This window comes from Salvelinus namaycush, chromosome 8, assembly GCF_016432855.1.
Source record: "Salvelinus namaycush isolate Seneca chromosome 8, SaNama_1.0, whole genome shotgun sequence".
NCBI classification, from domain to species: Eukaryota; Metazoa; Chordata; class Actinopteri; order Salmoniformes; family Salmonidae; genus Salvelinus; species Salvelinus namaycush.
Window position 1 is genome coordinate 36,161,473 of NC_052314.1, and position 19,371 is coordinate 36,180,843.

Genomic DNA, 19,371 nt, shown 5'->3' on the forward strand with positions numbered 1-19,371 from the left:
CTGATTAATGAGGAGACAACCGAGAGACGAGAATGATATAAACTCAGCAAAAAAATAATTGTCCTCTCACTGTCAACTGTGTTTATTTTCAGCAAACTTAACATGTGTAAATATTTGTATGAACATAACAAGATTCAACAACAGACATAAACTGAACAAGTTCCACAGACGTGTGACTAAAAGAAATTGAATAATGTGTCCCTGAACAAAGGGGGGATCAAAATCAAAAGTAACAGTCAGTATCTGGTGTGGCCACCAGTACTGCAGTGCATCTCCTCCTCATGGACTGCACTAGATTTGCCAGTTCTTGCTGTGAGATATTACCCCACTCTTCCACCAAGGCACCTGCAAGTTCCTGGACATTTCTGGGGGGGAATGGCCATAGCCCTCACCCTCCGATCCAACAGGTCCTAGACATGCTCAATGGGATTGAGATCTGGGCTCTTCGCTGGCCATGGCAGAACACTGACATTCCTGTCTTGCAGGAAATCACGCACAGAACGAGCAGTATGGCTGGTGGCATTGTCATGCTAGAGGGTCATATCAGGATGAGCCTGCAGGAAGGGAGGAGGATGTCTTCCCTGTAACGCACAGCGTTGAGATTGCCTGCAATGACAACAAGCTCAGTCCGATGATGCTGTGACACACCACCCCAGACCATGACGGACCCTCCACCTCCAAATCGATCCCGCTCCAGAGTACAGGCCTCGGTGTAACACTCATTCCTTCGACGAAAACCGCGAATCCGACCATCACCCCTGGTGAGACAATACCGCGACTCGTCAGTGAAGAGCACTTTTTGCCAGTCCTGTCTGGTCCAGCGACGGTGGGTTTGTGCCCATAGGCAATGTTGTTTCCGGTGATGTCTGGTGAGGACCTGCCTTACATGCTGACCAGACCGGACACATCGCGTGCGTCGTAAAATAAATTTAGAAATCCATGTTATTCAATTATTGCACCCACTGCTTGCGCGCGCCAACGAGCGTCTGCGACACCAAGGGCTAAAATAGATGTCGTTCCTATTTCTGATGCAGATCCTGCCTCTCCCATCTCCTCATTGGTTTATAGAAGCAGGTACCCACGTGCCATCTCCTCATTGGTTTATAGAAGCAGGTACCCACGTGCCATCTCCTCATTGGTTATACCCACGTGGGTGATAGAAAGACGAACTGTTTTGCCGGTAGTCGTGGTAATACAATGAAAGTTTAGATGCGACCACCATATAATTTAAACGATGAAAAAGCATGGAAGGAGCAGAGATGACTAGAAACGATTCGGTTGGCCGTTTTATGTGTGGATTAATTGTCAGAGTAGAGATCCTTGTGCATTTCAGGTAAAATAACAACTCAATGTTTATATCCCAGGACAAATTAGCTAGCATCAGCAAGCTAGCTAAATAGGACAAATTAACGTTAGCTAGCAAGTGCAAGCTAACTAGCTAAATTACCATACATTTTTGACCTGTCCCCAAATTAATGTCATTGGTTCAGTTTGTTTTGATATTTTAACCTGCGTGTCGTGATCGCGTTGTGTGGGGGGGCAAAATAAATGTATGCACGATAGCGCACGCGCGCAGCCGGTTTGGGCAAGGTGTTACAACATGCTTTCAAGCCCTCAGTCCAGCCTCTCTCAGCCTATTGCGGACAGTCTGAGCACTGATGGAGGGATTGTGCGTTCCTGGTGTAACTCGGGCAGTTGTTGTTACCATCCTGTATCTGTCCCGCAGCTGTGATGTTCAGATGTATCGATCCTGTGCAGGTGTTGATACACGTGGTCTGCCACTGCGAGGACGATCAGCTGTCCGTCCTGTCTCGCTGTCTTAGGCAGTACGAACATTGCAATTTATTGCTCTGCAGTCCTCATGCCTCCTTGCAGCATGCCTAAGGCACATTCACGCAGATGAGCAGGGACCCTGGGCATCTTTCTTTCTGTGTTTTTCAGTGTCAGTAGAAAGGCCTCTTTAGTGTCCTCTTTCATAACTGTGACTTTAATTGCCTACCGTCTGTATGCTGTTAGTGTCTTAACGACCGTTCCACAGGTACATGTTCATTAATTGTTTATGGTTCATTGAACAAGCATGGGAAATAGTGTTTAAACCCTTTTACAATGAAGATCTATGAAGTTATTTGGATTTTTACGAATTATCTTTGAAAGACAGGGTCCTGAAAAAGGGACGTTTCTTTTTTTGCTGAGTTTAAAACCTGGCAGGGAACATAGACCTCTTTCTCAACATCTAGGCATGTCTGCCAAAATAACCATCTATAGTTGCCAGCATGTACGCAATAGTTGCTTCTGGGTGCAGAGATTAAAACCATCACTGCACTAACAGATAGTCCACACACGCACACCTACATTTTGTGTTGCATATACAAACAAATAGTGCAGCTAGATTTAGATTTTATTGCAGAGGATATCATAGATTCACTATATTGCTAAGTCATACGAAGACCTAATAGCAGAGCCAGGGGGCATGATATAAGAGCATACTGTCACTAAGTGAAGCCTAAATATATTTGTGGTTAGATGCACATGTCGCATGATAATGATAATTTATGGACCAAATGGGCAGATCATCGGCACGGTAGCGGGATCCCCACAAAACATCTGTGGTGGCGGGGTAACCGGCTGGGGTGTGTGTGTGTGTGTGTGTGTGTGTGTGTGTGTATACGTGTGTGTGTATACGTGTGTGTATGTGTATACGTGTGTGTGTGTGTATGTGTGTGTGTGTGTATGTGTGTGTGTTTGTGGTGGAGGGGGGGTACCAGTAACTTGATGCTGAGAAAGAGGAGAACATGGCTGCCATAGCAGGGCCAGTATGTGAACTACAGCAACTCTAACGCACCAACAGTTGCCCTCTCAACTTACAACTCCAACCCCCCAAGACACCCTCTCAGTGAAGTGAAGTCTGAACCTAACGTGATCTTTTGACGGGATTGGATTTGTTATGCGAAGACTCAGAGATAGCTCTGTTCTGTGTGATTGTATAATATAGAGCAACACCACATTACACAGAGACATATAGACAAATAGAGACACAAAAGAGACAGAGACAGCTAGAGTACTCTACCCACACACACACGCATATTGACACCACACACACATTCACAATCTCCACATATGCTGCTGCTACTCTGTTAACTATCCATCCTGATTGCCTAGTCACTTTTACCCCTACCTAGTATTTCAACTACCTCGTACCCCTGCCCACTTAAATATATACAGCGGCTTGCGAAAGTATTCACCCCCTTGGCATTTTTCCTATTTTGTTGCCTTACAACCTGGAATTAAAATAGATTTTTGGGGGGTTTGTATCATTTGATTTTCACTACATGCCTATCACTTTGAAGATGCAAAATATGTTTTATTGTGAAACAAACAAGAAATAAGTAAATAAATAAAACTTGAGCATGCATAACTATTCACCCCCCCAAAGTTAATACTTTGTAGATCCACCTTTTGCAACAATTATAGCTACATGTCACTTGGGGCATGTCTCTATAAGCTTGGCACATCTAGCCACTGGGATTTTTGCCCATTCTTCAAGGCAAAACTGCTCCAGCTCCTTCAAGTTGGATAGGTTCCACTGGTGTACAGCAATCTTTAAGTCATACCACAGGTGGGATGGCGCCGACAGAGATAGACGCCTGGCTTTGCGTTCTTAGGAAACTATGCATGAAATTGTTAGATCACTTGCTAGATATTACTGCACAGTTAGAACTAGAAGCAAAAGCATTTCGCTACACTTGCATTAACATTTGCTAACCATGTGTATGTGACCAATACAATTTGATTTGAGATTCTCAATTGGATTGAGGTCTGGGCTTGGACTAGGCCATTCTAAGACACTTAAATGTTTCCCCTTAAACCACTCAAGTGTTGCTTTAGCAGTACACTTAAGGTCATTGTCCTGCTAGAAGGTGAACTTCTGTCCCAGTCTCAAATCTCTGGAAGACTGAAACAGGTTTCCCTCAACAATTTCCCTGTATTTAGCGCCATCCATCATTCCTTCAATTCTGACCATTTTCCCAGTTCCTGCCGATGAAAAACATCCCCACGGCATGATGCTGCCACCACCATGCTCATTGTGGGGATGGTGTTCTCGGGGTGAAGAGAGGTGTTTGCGCCAGACATAGCGTTTTCCTTGATGGCCAAAAAGCTCAATTTTAGACTCAGCTGACCAGAGTACCTTCTTCCATATGTTTGGGGAGTCTCCCACATGTCTTTTGGCGAACACCAAACGTGTTTGCTTATTCTTTTCTTTAAGCAATGGCCTTTTTCTGGCCACTCTTCCGTAAAGCCCAGCTCTGTGGAGTGTACGGCTTAAAGTGGTCCTATGGACAGATACTCCAATCTCCGCTGTGGAGCTTTGCAACTCCTTCAGGATTATCTTTGGTCTCTTTGTTGCCTCTCTGGTGGGCGGCCCTCTCTTGGCAGGTTTGTTGTGGTGCCATATTCTTTCCATTTTTTTTTTATAATGGATTTAATGGTGCTCCGTGGGATGTTCAAAGTTTCTGATATTTTTTTTATAACCCAACCATGATCTGTACTTCTCCACAACTTTGTCATATAGGAGAGCTCCTTCGGAGAGCTCCTTCGTCTTCATGGTGCCACTTACTTGGTGGTGCCCCTTGCTTAGTGGTGTTGCAGACTCTGGGGCCTTTCAGAACATGTGTATATATACTGAGATCATGTGACAGATCATGTGACACTTAGATTGCACACAGGTGGACTTTATTTAACTAATAATGTGACTTCTGAAGGTAATTGGTTGCACCAGATCTTATTTAGGGGCTTCATAGCAAAGGGGGTGAATACATACACACACCACTTTTCAGGTTTTTATTTTTTAGATTTTTTTTTTTTTAAACAAGTTATTTTTTTCACTTCACCAATTTGGACTAGTTTGTGTATGTCCATTACATGAAATCCAAATAAAAATCTATTTAAATTACAGGTTGTAATGCAACAAAATAGGAAAAATGTCAAGGGGGATGAATACTTTTGCAAAGCACTGTATATAGCTTTGTTTATTGTGCTACTATTTACATTTTCTATTACTTTTTAATTCTGCATTGTTGGGAAAGGGCTCGTAAGTACGCATTTCACGGTAATGTTTAAACCTGTTGTATTCGGCGCATGTGACAATTACATTTGATTTGATTTAGAGAGGCTGAAAGAGAGATGGAGGGGGGAGAGAGAGACCCTCCACTCCCAGCGAGCCATCACATGGGGCCTGAACCCACATGGCTCAGCACTCCTCCACTCCGCGTTCTGTCCATTCCTGTCGTTTATCTGCTTTATTAGGTTATCTGGGCTCACAGATACGTACACACACGATTCATAACAGCCTTGAATTTTCTCTTTAAATTAAACCGTAGATATCCGGGCAGCAAAATTAACACATGCACTACTGCTGCACTGAGAGAAAGAGAGATCATTGAAGAGAAAACAACATTGTTTGTGTGTGGTCATCAGAGCTGTAAGACTGCTCCCTATCATTAGTAATTCAATTTGCTCTTTATTAGCAGCTCTTATCTGCAGCATAGATGGGGGGTCTCTCTCTCTCTCTCTCTCTCTCTCTCTCTCTCTCTCTCTCTCTCTCTCTCTCTCTCTCTCTCTCTCTCTCTCTCTCTCTCTCTCTCTCTCTCTCTCTCTCTCTCTCTCTCTCTCTCTCTCTCTCTCTCTCTCTCTCTCTCTCTCTCTCTCTCTCTCTCTCTCTCTCTCTCTCTCTCTCTCTCTCTCTCTCTCTCTCTCTCTCTCTCTCTCTCTCTATCACTGAGAGAGAGAAAGAAAAAAAACATGTCCTGCTTCAGGCGAGCTTCATCTCGACACTTACAAGGGAAGATAAGGCACAGAACTAGGAGAAAGAATGACTGGATGGAGAGAGAGAGGGGTGAGAGACAGAAAAAGAAGAGAAGAACAGCAGGAAAACAATGGAGGACAGAGAGTTGATGTGAGAAGAGGAGGGTGAATGAAGAGAGAGAAAGGAGAGAAACAGAGAGAGTGAGCGATGGAGAGGGCTAGACAGTCAGCCATCAGGATGAATAAAGCCCATTGTTAATAGTGATGTATTTTCTAATGTCTGCTCGACTCCATTGACTGGGGGGAGATTACAAAGACGGGCATGACAGGGGCTGCTATAGCAGAATGACCGGGGGATGGAAGGAAGAGAGGGTTGTAAAAACACTGATTGCTTTCTATCAGGTTAGGCCTAGATTCTCTAGTTTGTTAAAACAATCCAATTTGCAAAATGATAATTATGCATAAGCTGCTTTTTATCTAGGGCTGGATGGGGGAGATGGGGAGGTGAGTGGTGTGGTGATGTTAGGGCTTGATAGTAGAGCCTCTTCTTTTCCCCACCTCCAGCCCTGCAAATTACCCACTGTAACCACTTGTTCACCATCACAGCTCAATCAGGCTATCAATTACACCCCCCCCCACCCTCACTCCTCTCTTCTTAACTGCCGACCTCACACAAAGAACACATTGCATTTCTCCATAGGCCTCTCATAGAGATGGGTATGTTGCCCCCTGCAGGAGACTGGAGACAGTGTGGGATACCATCGGCAGATAGGCCGATTCGAGCACTGCAAAGCGCAAACATGTCCAACAGTTTCCTAAAATGATCACAGTGTCCTAAAATTACTAAACCATAGAGCTGTTAGACAGATTATATCCACACTATGGTCCATGTCATGTAATTCTACACAGAGGGATATATTCATTAAAGATGGCAACAAACAGTGATTGTTTGCAGTAACTTCTTTGTCCTGTAATATCCCAAAAAGAAGTGTCAGTTTCAACATTAAGGATTCCATCTTTAAGTGAATTAGTCACACAGTAGCTAACACAGACTAAGACACCACTCACAGCCATCTGAATAATTAGCCAGCCTATTCACGGGTGCTTTTTCAAAGCCTATGTCAGCTACTCCAGTGAGTTTAATTGGCTCCAATGAATGTAATTTGCTTAAATATTAGGAGTTGAAAAACAAAGTTAAAATCATTAGAAATAATATATTATCCTCTTTTCTACTGTAGGTATGTAATTCAAAATGTGTTTATTCTGTGATCGCTAGTGATCAAGGTTGGGGTCAATTCCAATTTAATTTCAAATTCCGAATTCAATTTTGGAATTCAAGCAGGAAGTGAAGAATTATATCTTCAAAAAACGTAATTGGAATTTAACTGGAATTTAGACTGTCTGAATTTTAATTGAATTTGAAAAGAATATCATCCCTGGAATGGAACTGGAATTTAAACTGTGATTTGAAATTGAATTCTAACATGAAGCGTCCTTGCAATGGAATTTTTATTTTAACCTTTTTTTAACTAGGCAAGTCAGTTAAGAACAAATTCTTATTTACAATGACGGCCTATGAACAGTGGGTTAACTGCCTCGTTCAGGGGCAGAACGACAGATTTTTACCTTGTCAGCTCAGGGATTCGATCTAGCAACCTTTCCTGCCGATGATATACTAAACAACATACACATGGCCAGTACGTTCATCAAATGTAGGGCTGGGCAGTATACCGTATTTTACTATATACTGCTATTTATGCACGGACCGGTTTGGGTTTTTATTTTACCTTCTATACCGGTATTTGAATGTTTGGTTTGTTAAATTTGATACGCCGTGTGTAACGTCCATTTTTATAGTTTACTCCGCTACTTGAGTCATCCCTCTGCATTCTCTCTCTCCATTCCGCTTTCCGCACAGACATAGTCCCACCCCGTCACTCAAGTAGCGCATTTGTTGTTGCTTGTCCACGAGATGGTCAATGCAGCACATGCAACAATATTGATGACAACGAAGTTGTTTCCACTTTGATCTTAATATAAATCCACAAGCGTTCTATAATTACAATATTAGTTTGTGTTTCTTACATCTGCAAACAGCTAGTTTGTATTTTCTTAGCAAGTTAAGCTAAATCGTGTTAGCCACTAATGCTAATCGCTAGTTAGCAAACTAGCTAATAAAAGTTCTGAGTCAGAGCAAACGTAGCTAGCTAATACAGCCTGATACCAGTACTGGTGGAGGCTTAAATCAGCATGTTGTTTGTGCAACAGTATCGTCTAAATCAAAGAGGAATAGGCGAAACATGAATATGTTGGCTATATGAACAAAGATTTAATGTAGCACAAGATTATAGGGTCCCATAGGAAACACTGAACATCACTTTGGTTCCTACCCTGTCACAATAAACTCGTCCATGGCATTTTCATTTGTTGTCATGTCAAACAACACTGTATTCAAAGTGCCCACTATTATTTATATTCTAACTATAGAATTATAATAAACATTCTATTTCCATGATTCCAAAAGTTCACCCAAGTGTTTAGATCTAAATCGCAATTGCAACATTTGGTTAAAAATAAGGACTATTTTTTCCCATATCGTGGCAGTGTGGGAATGATCTCAAATGAGTGCAGGAAATGCAGAAATTGATGGAAATGCAGGAAGTTATTTTAGGTTGAATCGAACAGTATAAAACAATCAGAATGGAGAAAGACCCATTGAAATAATTTAGAATATATGTGTTGCCACCCTAGGGTCACGCACTACTCATAAAGCAAATTTAGAACTTTTATTAATCAAAAACATTTTTAAAATACCATATAACATGATATTTTGGCCATATCGCCCAGCGCTAATATACACCGTTACCTAGCAACGCACTACTACTACTTTTACAGATCCACTGTCTCATCTGCCCAGCTACACAATTTATAAACTTGATCAACACTGTAAAAAGCATCACAAATTATCTCCAACATTGTTACAATATTGAAATTCGATTTCATTGTGTCCCATAATAATGAACGTGACCGGACGAGACAGACAGGCAATTTTTCTCAGACAGTCGAAATCACGAATCAGCATAATTTGTATGGATATATACAAAGAAATATCGGGTAAAATTAAACGAAATGAAGATACTTTGCTGTCTTTCCAGCTTCAGTCTGAAGTAATTGTGTTAGCTGTGTAGTTGGCAAGCTAGCAAGGGGGGGAAAAGCCTCCATAGCAACCATTTTTGTTTGCCATAGCAACTTGCAAAGTTCTATTAACCAGCGCTTGGGTAGTTTTGCTTTACACGGCAGTCAAAGCGAATAGAACTAACAACCAGAGAATGCCTAAAATTGCACTTGACAACCAGTGTTAGTGAATGTATCATCATGTTTTGTTGAAAAAAAATATGGTTTGGGAAACAATCTTGCTTCTTCATGTTGGTAACCCATTGTATAAAAACAATATATGAGGCCATTGGTTCTGACATTTTTAATCAAGGCTGTGATGTGGTCATAGCCACGAGGGCTATGACCATGTATTATTAATGCATTGAAATTGAATTCAAACTTTCTTTTAAATCACATAATTATATACAATACTGTTTTCTAATGAGGAGTCGACGGGCAATATACAGGTCCAATTAACATGATAGTTCACCAAAATGACATGTTGGTTTCCTTAGCCGTAAGCAGTTTATGAACTATGGCATTGTTATTTTGTAATACGGGTGAACTATCACTTAAGGACATCTTTTATAAGGAGGGAACATTCAAATTCCACCAAGTATTGTTTACTCAATTATTTTGTATTGCTTTATAATTCTACAACATACAGTGCCCTCAGAAAGTATTCACACCACTTGACTTTTTCCACATTTTGTTGTTACAGCCTGAATTTAAAATTGATTAAATTGAGATTTTGTGTCACTGGCCTAAACACAATACCCCAACATGTCAAAATGGAATTATGTTTTAGACATTTTAACAAATTAAAAATGAAAAGCTGAAATGAACCAGGTTTTCCGCTAGGATTTTGTCTCGAGTCAAATGTCTTGAGTCAATAAATATTCAACCCCTTTGTTATTGAAAGCCTAACGTTCAGTTGTAAAAATGTGCTTAGCAAGTCACATAATAAGTTGCATGGACTCACTCTGTGTGCAATAATAGTATTTCAAAATATTTTGGAATGACTACCTCATCTCTGTACCCCATACATGCAATTAACTGTAAGGTCCCTCAATCGACCAGTGAATTTCAAACACAGATTCAACCACAAAGACCAGGGAGGTTTTCCAATGCCTCGCAAAGTAGGGCACCTATTGGAAGATGGGGGGGGGCAGACATTGAATATCTCTTTGAGAATATGGAAGTGATTAATTACACTTTGGATGGTGTATCAATACACCCAGTCACTACAAAGATACAGGCCTCCTTCCTCACTCAGTTGCCGGAAAGAACGGAAACCGCTCAGGGATTTCACCAATTGTGACTTTAAACAGATATAGAGTTTAATGGAGGTGATAGGAGAAAACTCAGCATGGATCAACATTGTAGTTACTCCACAATACTAACCTGCATGAAAGAGTGAATTAAGGAAGCTTGTACAGAATAAAAATATTCAAAAACATGCATCCTGTTTGCAATAGACCACTAAAGTAAAACTGCAAAAAAAAACGTTATGTCCTGAATACAACACGTTATGTTTGGGGCAAATCCAACAACACTGAGTACATCTCTTCATATTTTCAAGCATCATGTTATGGGTATGTTTGTCAACGGCAAGGGAGTTATTTTGGATAAAACGGAATAGAGCTAAGCACAGGCAAAAGCCTAGAGGAAAACCTGGTTCAGTCTGGTTTCCAACAGACACTGGGAGACAAATTCACCTTTCAGCAGGACAATAACCTAAAACACAAGGCCAAATATGCACTGGAGTTGCTTACCAAGACGACATTGAATGTTCCTGAGTGGCCTAAGTGAATATCTTATCCTTAAAATGTAACCCTTCATGACAACACATATCATTAGACTATACTGCAACAGCCTAGTTTTACTCTAACACAGTGATCTGAAACTCATGGTTTGCAGGTCACATCAAGCAAGTCAATGTAATTCCCTCTCCATTTAAATCCCATCAATTCAATACAAAATTCCATAGCAGTTCTTTATGATGGTATGTTTCAATTTGAAAAGCATCTGATAGTATTATTTTATATGTTAAGCTAATTCCTGAATGTTTTCAAAATTCTGGGGACATTGAGGTTTACCAGGAATATTCCCTCTTAATTTGTCAAGAGGTTAAGTTTGTCTTTGGAATCTGCCATGAGTTGAGGTAGTTGGGTTGTGTTTGGCTTGAGTTGAAAGAAGGAATATAAATTCAGGGAATTGGTCGAGTGAGGAAATGTAACTATTTGAATTGTTGTGGCAGAATATTGAATTAAGAATTGTAGTTTTGAATTGATTTAGAATTTGTATTTGAGATGAATTTAATTGAGTGAATTGTTGTGGCAGAACAACAAATTAGGAACTGTATTTTTTTATTGACTCAGAATTGGAATTCAAGTTGAATTTACTCTGAATTGAAGAACTGCTATGGAATTTTGTATTGAATTGATGGGATTTAAATGGAGAGGGAATTACATTGGAATTTAATTTAGGGAATTGACCCCAACCCTGCTGGAATGTTGAATTGATGGAATTTATAGGGAGAGGGAATTGAGTTGGAATTTAATTTGTGGAATTCACCAGAACCCTGCTAGTGAAATTTATAAAATCATATTATTTTTTTAAATTAAAATGTTAGAATGGAAAGGATCTCCATTAATTCCTTCATTAATTTTGTAGTTACATGGAAGATGTTTTTTTTTGTTCAGGTCACTAGCCAAGTTCAGAAAAACCTACTGGCCCTAATAGGACTGTACATCCTGTGTGTTTGCCCCCTTTTCCCCAGCTCTCTTTTCCTACCTGTCCTGGAGGGGTTGGGGGAGAGACGTCGTAGCTTGTGTCTGCCAAATGAGACCAGTTCAAGGGACGGGCTCCTCTTCACACCCCCCGGGCTCTGGACAAGGGTGCATGTCCTCACTGCAGTTTGTGTCCGGACCGGAATGTGTGTCCTAAGGCGCAGAGAGTAGCGGCTGATCAGGGTCATGGCTGCTGGGCTGGATCTCCGTTCTGCCCCAGACCCACTGTAATACATAGGAGAGTGTGTTAGAGGTAGATGTCCATGTTAGAGGTAGGTGTGTGTGTGTGTTAGAGGTAGTGGGGAAATAATATAAATTCCTCTGCCAAGAGGGGTGTGAACAGTTTGTCATGAATAGTGCTTTTGCCAATAGTAACAGACATGGCGTGCGCTTGAAGGGGGGGGCGCAGGATGTTCCCTAAAGCTGGAAGGGTGGCCTGAGCGAAAATGTTTGGTAACCCCTGAGTTAACATGACCTGTATGAATTGTAAAGCCTTTATGTGCTTTAATTTATATTTTCTTTAACATAAATGCTTCAAAATTCACAAAAAGTAGTTAGAAGAAAATAATCTCAAAGAAAATGTATAAGATCTCCTAAGCTTGTATTTACCACAGACCTTATTTTCACGTTTATCTACCCCCCCCCCCCCCCCCCCCCCCCCAAAATAAAACAATTAATTCAGCTCCCCATAGGCTTTGACCCAACGAGCCATGGCGGAGTTAGTGCTTACAAAAAGACGCCATTACTATTGCTCTCTATAGTAAGAGAATGGATGAGAAGATAAATCACTGGCTGCCCTCATCCTCTTCTTTCTCACCTGCTAACTGACCTCCTGATGATCTTCATCCTGCTCCTGAGTTTGAACCCTCCAGGGGAAGAGGAGGCGGTGCGTTGAGTTACAGATGGAGGAACACTGGACCCCCCCTTGGCCCCGTTCTCTTTCTCTGAGGTCCAGCGGAACAGAGACCCACCTCTGGACCCTGTCCCGGAGCCAGTCTGCCCCCCTCCCCCAGGCCCTGCCTTCCAGCAGTAGCGACTACTGAGGGTAGTGGAGGAGGAGGCCCCTGCTGCCTTACGTTGCTTGGCTAAAAGATTTAGGGATTTTGGTTTCTTGGCTACCAACCCCTCTGTAGCTCTCTGGGGCAGAGCCAGAGCCAGGTCTTTGGGTGAGAGAGGCTTCCGGGACAGCCTAGCCTGGGCCCCTGCAGAGGAGGACACCCAGGTGTACTTGGAGGTCTTAGGGACTGCAGTGGATAAACTGAGCCTACGGGGAACCTTCTTTCTGGGGACAAAGGCTTTCCTACTGGAACTGGGGCTGGATGAGAAACTACTAGGGACCCCAGAATGGGAGACTGTGGTGGTGACAGAGGTGATTAGATTTTCTGGGGGCCGGGACTCTATTCTGGCCTGGTTGGGCCTGACTCCTCCTGGCTGATGGCTCTTCACCCAGGAAAACTTGGAGTGGGGAGAGGAGGCTGGCTGGGCTGGGGTGAGCTTGGACCTGGGACTGAAAGAGGCACTAGGGGGAGCAGAGAGAGGAGGTGGAAGGGGTAGAGGAAGTGAATTGGCATCGCTAGGGGTGGGGTTGCTGTTGGAGGTTGCCTTGGCAACAACCTGCTTAGCTACTGTGTTGGTTTTCCCAGTCACGCAATGTTTAATATGTAGCTGAGCAGTGCTCTGAACCCTGGTGGCAGTGGTGGTCATTTTGGCTGAGGAAGGGACACCTGACAAGTCCATTTGTCCAGGGGCGGTCACCATCAGAGGCAGTCCCAGTCCTATGCTCTTCCCTTCAGTCTTGGCCTGAATATTGTGTTTCGTTTCTATATGCTGGTCCTCTGGAGGTCCAGGCCCTTTAAGCTCCGAGACTCCCAGCCCATCCTTGCCCCCAGGTCCTGTCCTTCCTCTGCCGGGTTCAGTCTCTGCCTCTATAGCTGTGGATCCACTGCCTGTCCCCGTCATAGAGCTTCTCACTCCCCCTGTGAGTGCGTACTGCTGGCCCCTTGGTCCTGTTAGATCCCTAGATGTAGCACATTTTGTTCCATCCTTCTCTCCTCTAGCTGGTTCCTTACTGCTGTGGCTGGACTGTAAGGTATCTGCAGCATGAAGGGACAGGAAGCCAGTAGAGGAGTTGGGTGCTGCAGAATCTAAAGAGGGCTTGGTAATCTGTATTGGTCTACCCTGCTGCTCTAGAGAGGGCTTGGCAGTCTGTGTAGTAGGTCTACTGTGCTGGGATGAGCTGGTCTTGCTACTGAAGGTGAAGCTCTTCCTCCAGTGTCTTGTGGGTTGAGAGGGGTGAGGCCCACCACGCGAGGAGAATGCAGGGCTGAAAAATGAGCTGGGACTCCTGCCTCGGGCTGGTGGTCTCGCTGGGTGCCACTGCTGGCCAGAACAAGAAGGGGCATCACCATGGATACTTCTATGGTTATTGATGAGATCTGTGAGATGACAGAAAGAGGTTAAGAAGTAACTGGCAACAGTGGTTAATTAAAATTGAAAAGCGTGTATCTAGCTAGCACCGTCAATTTGCGCCAGCTAAATTAGATAGCGTTAGCTAGGCATCAACAGAGAACGTGGTGGTTCCAACAGCCAGCGTGACAGCTTTCAAATGTAACTGGTAAGTATTAGTTATTAAATATAGTGTATCATTAATGTTAACTGTACTGTAAAACTCCACATTACTTTGCAACAGATCGATTTGCCTTTTCAGCGCTTCTCTCTCGTCCATGTTGTTTATGTCCTAAACTCAAACGTCATCATCCAGCGTCGCGATTATAGATTACGCGTGGAGGAGTTTGGTCGTTACCACACCCACAAAATCAGAAATCCCACCTACTCGACCAATCAGATGAGGGAGTGTGATGACGCGAATGTCGACCGGCTTGCAATGCCAGACGGGCATGCATTATGTCACAAGTTACTGGAATACATTGGTCACTAATATCTGTTGGGAAAAAGTCTGGTTATAACCACACAAAAACTTGCTTGTTAACAAGGTCAAAGAGGCCTCTTTCAGAATGATCCATAATTATTACCCTGCGAATCATTACCCGAAGAAACTCAAAAAAGACATTAACATTGATTGTACTTTTTGTGTTGAGCATCCAGAAACAGTTTCGCATTTATTTTGGCATTGTCTACATGTAAAACAATTATGGAAAGATATTCACAGTTTAATATTGTTAATATTCTTGATGACTTTTGTTTTTTTATGGGAGAATGTGCTGCTCGGTTTCCTTAACCATTATAAAGATTTTTTTTAAAGACATGCATTTGTTTTATCTAGTGATTCACCAATGATTTGGTTATTTATTAACTATAATAAAACCAAACGTTCTAAATGCAAAGTGGTAATCAGATGTCTTATTTCAACTCAGCTCGCAAGCTTATCATGATATTTGCCCTTACTCATAGGTACTTGTCTTACCCCAAAATAGGTTTACTCCAATATCTGCATTGTATTTTAAATGGCATGTAGACAAACAAATTGACATATCTTAATTTTAGATTTTTATTTCCAAAATCCACAACAGTTTAACAGAAATGTTCACAGAATTATTATTTTTTTTTTTAACTGGCTGATTTTTGGATGATTTAAGATATAAACTTCAACCCTGTGATATTATTTGGCACCTAGGCCCTTACTATAGTAATTTGTTTATTTAACCTAACATAGCCGTGCAGTCCACCTTTCCGGTATTTTGAACCAGTTTGCCGCTGTACAAAGGCATGGTCTTCAAGCTATGGAAGATGGCAAAACATTTAATAATAAATAATTGATTGGACTTACATGACACTTTTCTAGACACCCAAAGCACCCAAACAGTGTAAGGGGAAACTTACCACGCTAACCCAACTTACATACTCTACTTTTATTGGCCCAAAGTAAACTTGTTTAACTATTTTTTTTACAGATATTTTGTTATATATACATTATTCATACACTTTACATACAGGGTACTTTTATACACAGTATTACATGATAAGAATACAGTTTGATATACACATTACACATAAAATGGTACTCATCATTACATACACTTGCAATAAGTGTCATGGGATCTTTAGTGACCACAGAGTTAGGACACCCATTTGAAGTCCCATCTTCTTCAATTTTATTGAGGAACATTCCATTGTTAGTTGGTATTTCAACATTATTCAAATGAAATTAATGTTGTAAAAGTATATAGTATAAATTACAGTGATCTTTCTTTGAACTTACTGCCTTCATGTTCATTTCAGCAGCATATTTCTCTTTGGCATTTGTTTGTCAGTCTTTGCCCTGGTGACATTCATATGTCTTCATACTTGACAGAACACCATTGAATGGGAGATTTTAACTCTCCCAAATGAGTTTTTTTCTTGCCAAAGGCTGTTCTTCTGTTGAAGGTCAAGAATATTATATATTACTGTTAGAATTAAAGGCTTGTAGAAAACTAACAACGTTGCTCTGTCAAATAGAATAACTCCTCTATGCTTGGAATGGAATTCCTTAAATAAGATGGTGCAGACAGAGAGGGCTGCTTCGCTTCTATTTCTTAGGAAACTTTGCTGTATTTTGTTTTTTTATGTATTATTTCTTACATTGTTAGCCCAGAAAATGTTATGTGTTATTACATACAAATCGGGAAGAGCTATTAGGTATCAGAGCGGCGGTAACTCACCAGCACTACCAGCATTACAACCAGGAATACGACTTGCCTGAAGTGGATCCTTCGTTCGCACCACCCAGGGCAATTGAACTGATTCCAGAGGCCGACCCAAAACAACGCCCGCGGAGAAGAGGAAGTCGGAGCGGTCTTCTAGTCAAACTCAGGAGGTGCACACACCGCCCACCACTTCAGAGTATATTACTCACTAATGTTCTGTCCCTGGATAACAAGGTTGACGAGATCAGGGCAAGGGTTTCTTGCCAGAGAGACATCAGGGATTGTAACATACTCCGTTCCACAGAAAAACATGGCTCTCTCGGGAAATACTGTCGGAGTCAGTCCAACCATCTGGATTCTCAGTCTATCGCACCGACAAGAATAAACATCTCTTCGGGAAGAAGAAGAGCGGTGGTGTATGTTTCATGATTAACGACTCATGGTGTAATTGTAATAACATACAGGAACTCAAGTCCTTTTGTTCACCCAACATAGAATACCTCACAATCAAATGCTGACCGTATTATCTCCCAAGAGAATTCTCTTCGGTTATTGTCATAGCCGTGTATATCCTCCCTCAAGCCGATACCACGGTGGCCCTCAAGGAACTTCACTGGACTTTATGCAAACTGGAAACCACATATCCTGAGGCTGCATTTATTTTAGCGTGGTATATTAACAAAGCAAATTTGAAGAAAAGGCTTCCTAAATTCTATCAGTTTATCGATTGTAGTACTGTCACTGGAAAAACATCCGGGATGCATACAAGGCCCTCCCCCGATCCTCCTTTCGGCCAATCTGACCACGATTCCATTTTGCTCCTCCCTTCCTATAGGCAGAAACTCAAACAGGAAGTACCCGTGGAAAGGACTATTCAATAATGGTCTGATCAATCGGAAACCACGCTTCAAGATTGTTTTGATCAAGCGGACTGGGATATGTTCCGGGCAGCTTCAGAGAATAATATTGATGTGCACACTGAGACGGTTACTGAGTTTATCAAGAAGTGTATAGGGGTGAAGGCTCTGGGAGTGTGGTGTCAGGAAAATAACCTCTCACTCAACGTCAACAAAGAAAAGGAGATGATTGTGGACTTCAGGAAACAGCAAGAGGAGCACCCCCATATCCACATCCACAGGACAGCAGTGGAGAAGGTGGAAAGTTTTATGCTCCTCTGCGTACCTATCACTGACAAGCTGAAATGGTCCAACAAACACAGACAGTGTGGTGAAGAAGGCGCAACAGCACCTCTTCAAACTCAGGAGGCTGAAGAAATTTGGCTTGTCATCTAAAACCCTCACAAACTTTTACAGATGCACAGTTGAGAGCGTCCTGTCGGGCTGCATCACCACCTGGTAAGGCAACTGCACCGCCCACAACCACAGGGCTCTCCAGAGGGTGGTGCGGTCTGCACATCGCATCACCAGGGGCAAACTATCTGCCCTCCAGGACACCTACAACATCCAATATCACAGGAAGCCCAAAAAGATAATCAAGGACAACAACCACCCGAGCCACTGCCTGTTCACCTCGCTATCATCCAGAAGGCAAGGTCAGTATATCATCCAGAAGGCGAGGTCAGTACAGGTGCATCAAAGCTGGGACCGAGAGAGTGAAAAACAGCTTCTATCTCAAGGCCATCAGACTGTTAAATAGCCATCAATAGCACAGAGAGGCTGCTGCCCACATACACAGACTTGAAATCATTGACCACTTTAATAAATGGAACACCAGTCACTTTAATAATGTTTACATATCTTGCATTGCTCATCTCATATGTATATACTGTATTCTATACTATCTACTGTATCTTAGTCTATGCCGCTCTGACATTGCTCATCCATATATTTGTATATTCTTAATTCCATTCATTTACTCTGATTTGTGTGTATTAGGTATTTGTTGTGAAATTGTTAGATATTACTTATTAGATATTGCCGCACTGTTGGAACTAGAAGCACAAGCATTTCGCTACACCCGCAATAACATCTGCTAAACACATGTGACAAATAACATTTGATTTGACTTGATTTATTCTAGCTAGCTAGCTCATTTTAGATGAGGGTAGCAAAAATTAGCTACTAGTTATCTAACAAAGAAAATACAACTGACCCTTTTCTCAATGTTATGAATTTGAGTGATGTTGCCAATTCTTGTTACCGAATGTGTTTAGTTAATTGGTCCTTCTTCTTCGATGAGGTTTAACAGCGGTTGGCATCCAATAAATGATGCATTACCGCCACCTACTAAACTGGAGTACAACTCCCTTATACTTTGCTTGAAAAATAAATAAATAAGCAAATATCCTACCATCTAACACTACACTCACAAAATTAAAAATAAATATATATATATTACCCCACCCTAATCCACTATTTAAATCTATTTAGTCCTACCTCAGGCCAACAACCTGAACGGATGGGACACCACCACTTAACACACCCTGTAACTCAGGGGTGTCAAAGTCAAATGGACGGAGGGCCAAATAAAAAATTTAGCTACAAGCCGAGGGCCGGACTGTTCGAATGTTCATTGAAAAATTTTTAAATGACGCATATAGTCTAGTGAACCTAATTGAACCTACTGAAAACCTAACAAATATATTCCAATATGATCAGATAAATAAAGCAATATTTTCTTATGGCTCTGTCAGTAATCTTTAATTTTCAACAGACACAAAAGACAAATTTCCTTTATATAAAAATCCCCATAACATGAACATTAAATGAAAGAAACCGGTATTCAAGGCACCATCAGTAGCCTATATTTTCTATTTTAGCAAAAGTGGGCTAAATTTACTTCAAAGAAAAAAACAATAATAGCAATTTTCTATCATCCACTCAACTGAAATATTTTTAAAATATAATTGGATTGAAATACAATAAAATAAAGTGCAAAAATCTATTAATCAAAAACAACACTTTGTTTAAGGAGAAGTAACATGCAGTGAAAACAAATATTAAACTTTAACTTTT

General features: G+C 41.6%; 1 protein-coding gene across 2 annotated transcripts in view; it reads right to left on the reverse strand.

Annotated features, from left to right (window-relative positions):
• The window catches only part of LOC120052640 (zinc finger CCCH domain-containing protein 3-like), a 95,768-nt gene extending 81,262 nt beyond the window's left edge, over positions 1-14,506 (reverse strand). Inside the window, exons 1-3 of one of the 2 annotated variants that reach the window (XM_038999679.1) lie at positions 14,430-14,506; positions 12,580-14,185; positions 11,755-11,975 (exon numbers count right to left, since the gene is read on the reverse strand). In XM_038999679.1, the coding sequence (XP_038855607.1) occupies positions 11,755-11,975; positions 12,580-14,185; positions 14,430-14,475 (1,873 nt within the window). In that variant the 5' untranslated portion in view covers positions 14,476-14,506. Of the gene's footprint in view, positions 1-11,754; positions 11,976-12,567; positions 14,186-14,429 lie in introns of both variants that reach the window. The other variant, XM_038999678.1, reaches the window with a different exon arrangement.
• Positions 14,507-19,371: the final 4,865 nt, after the last annotated feature.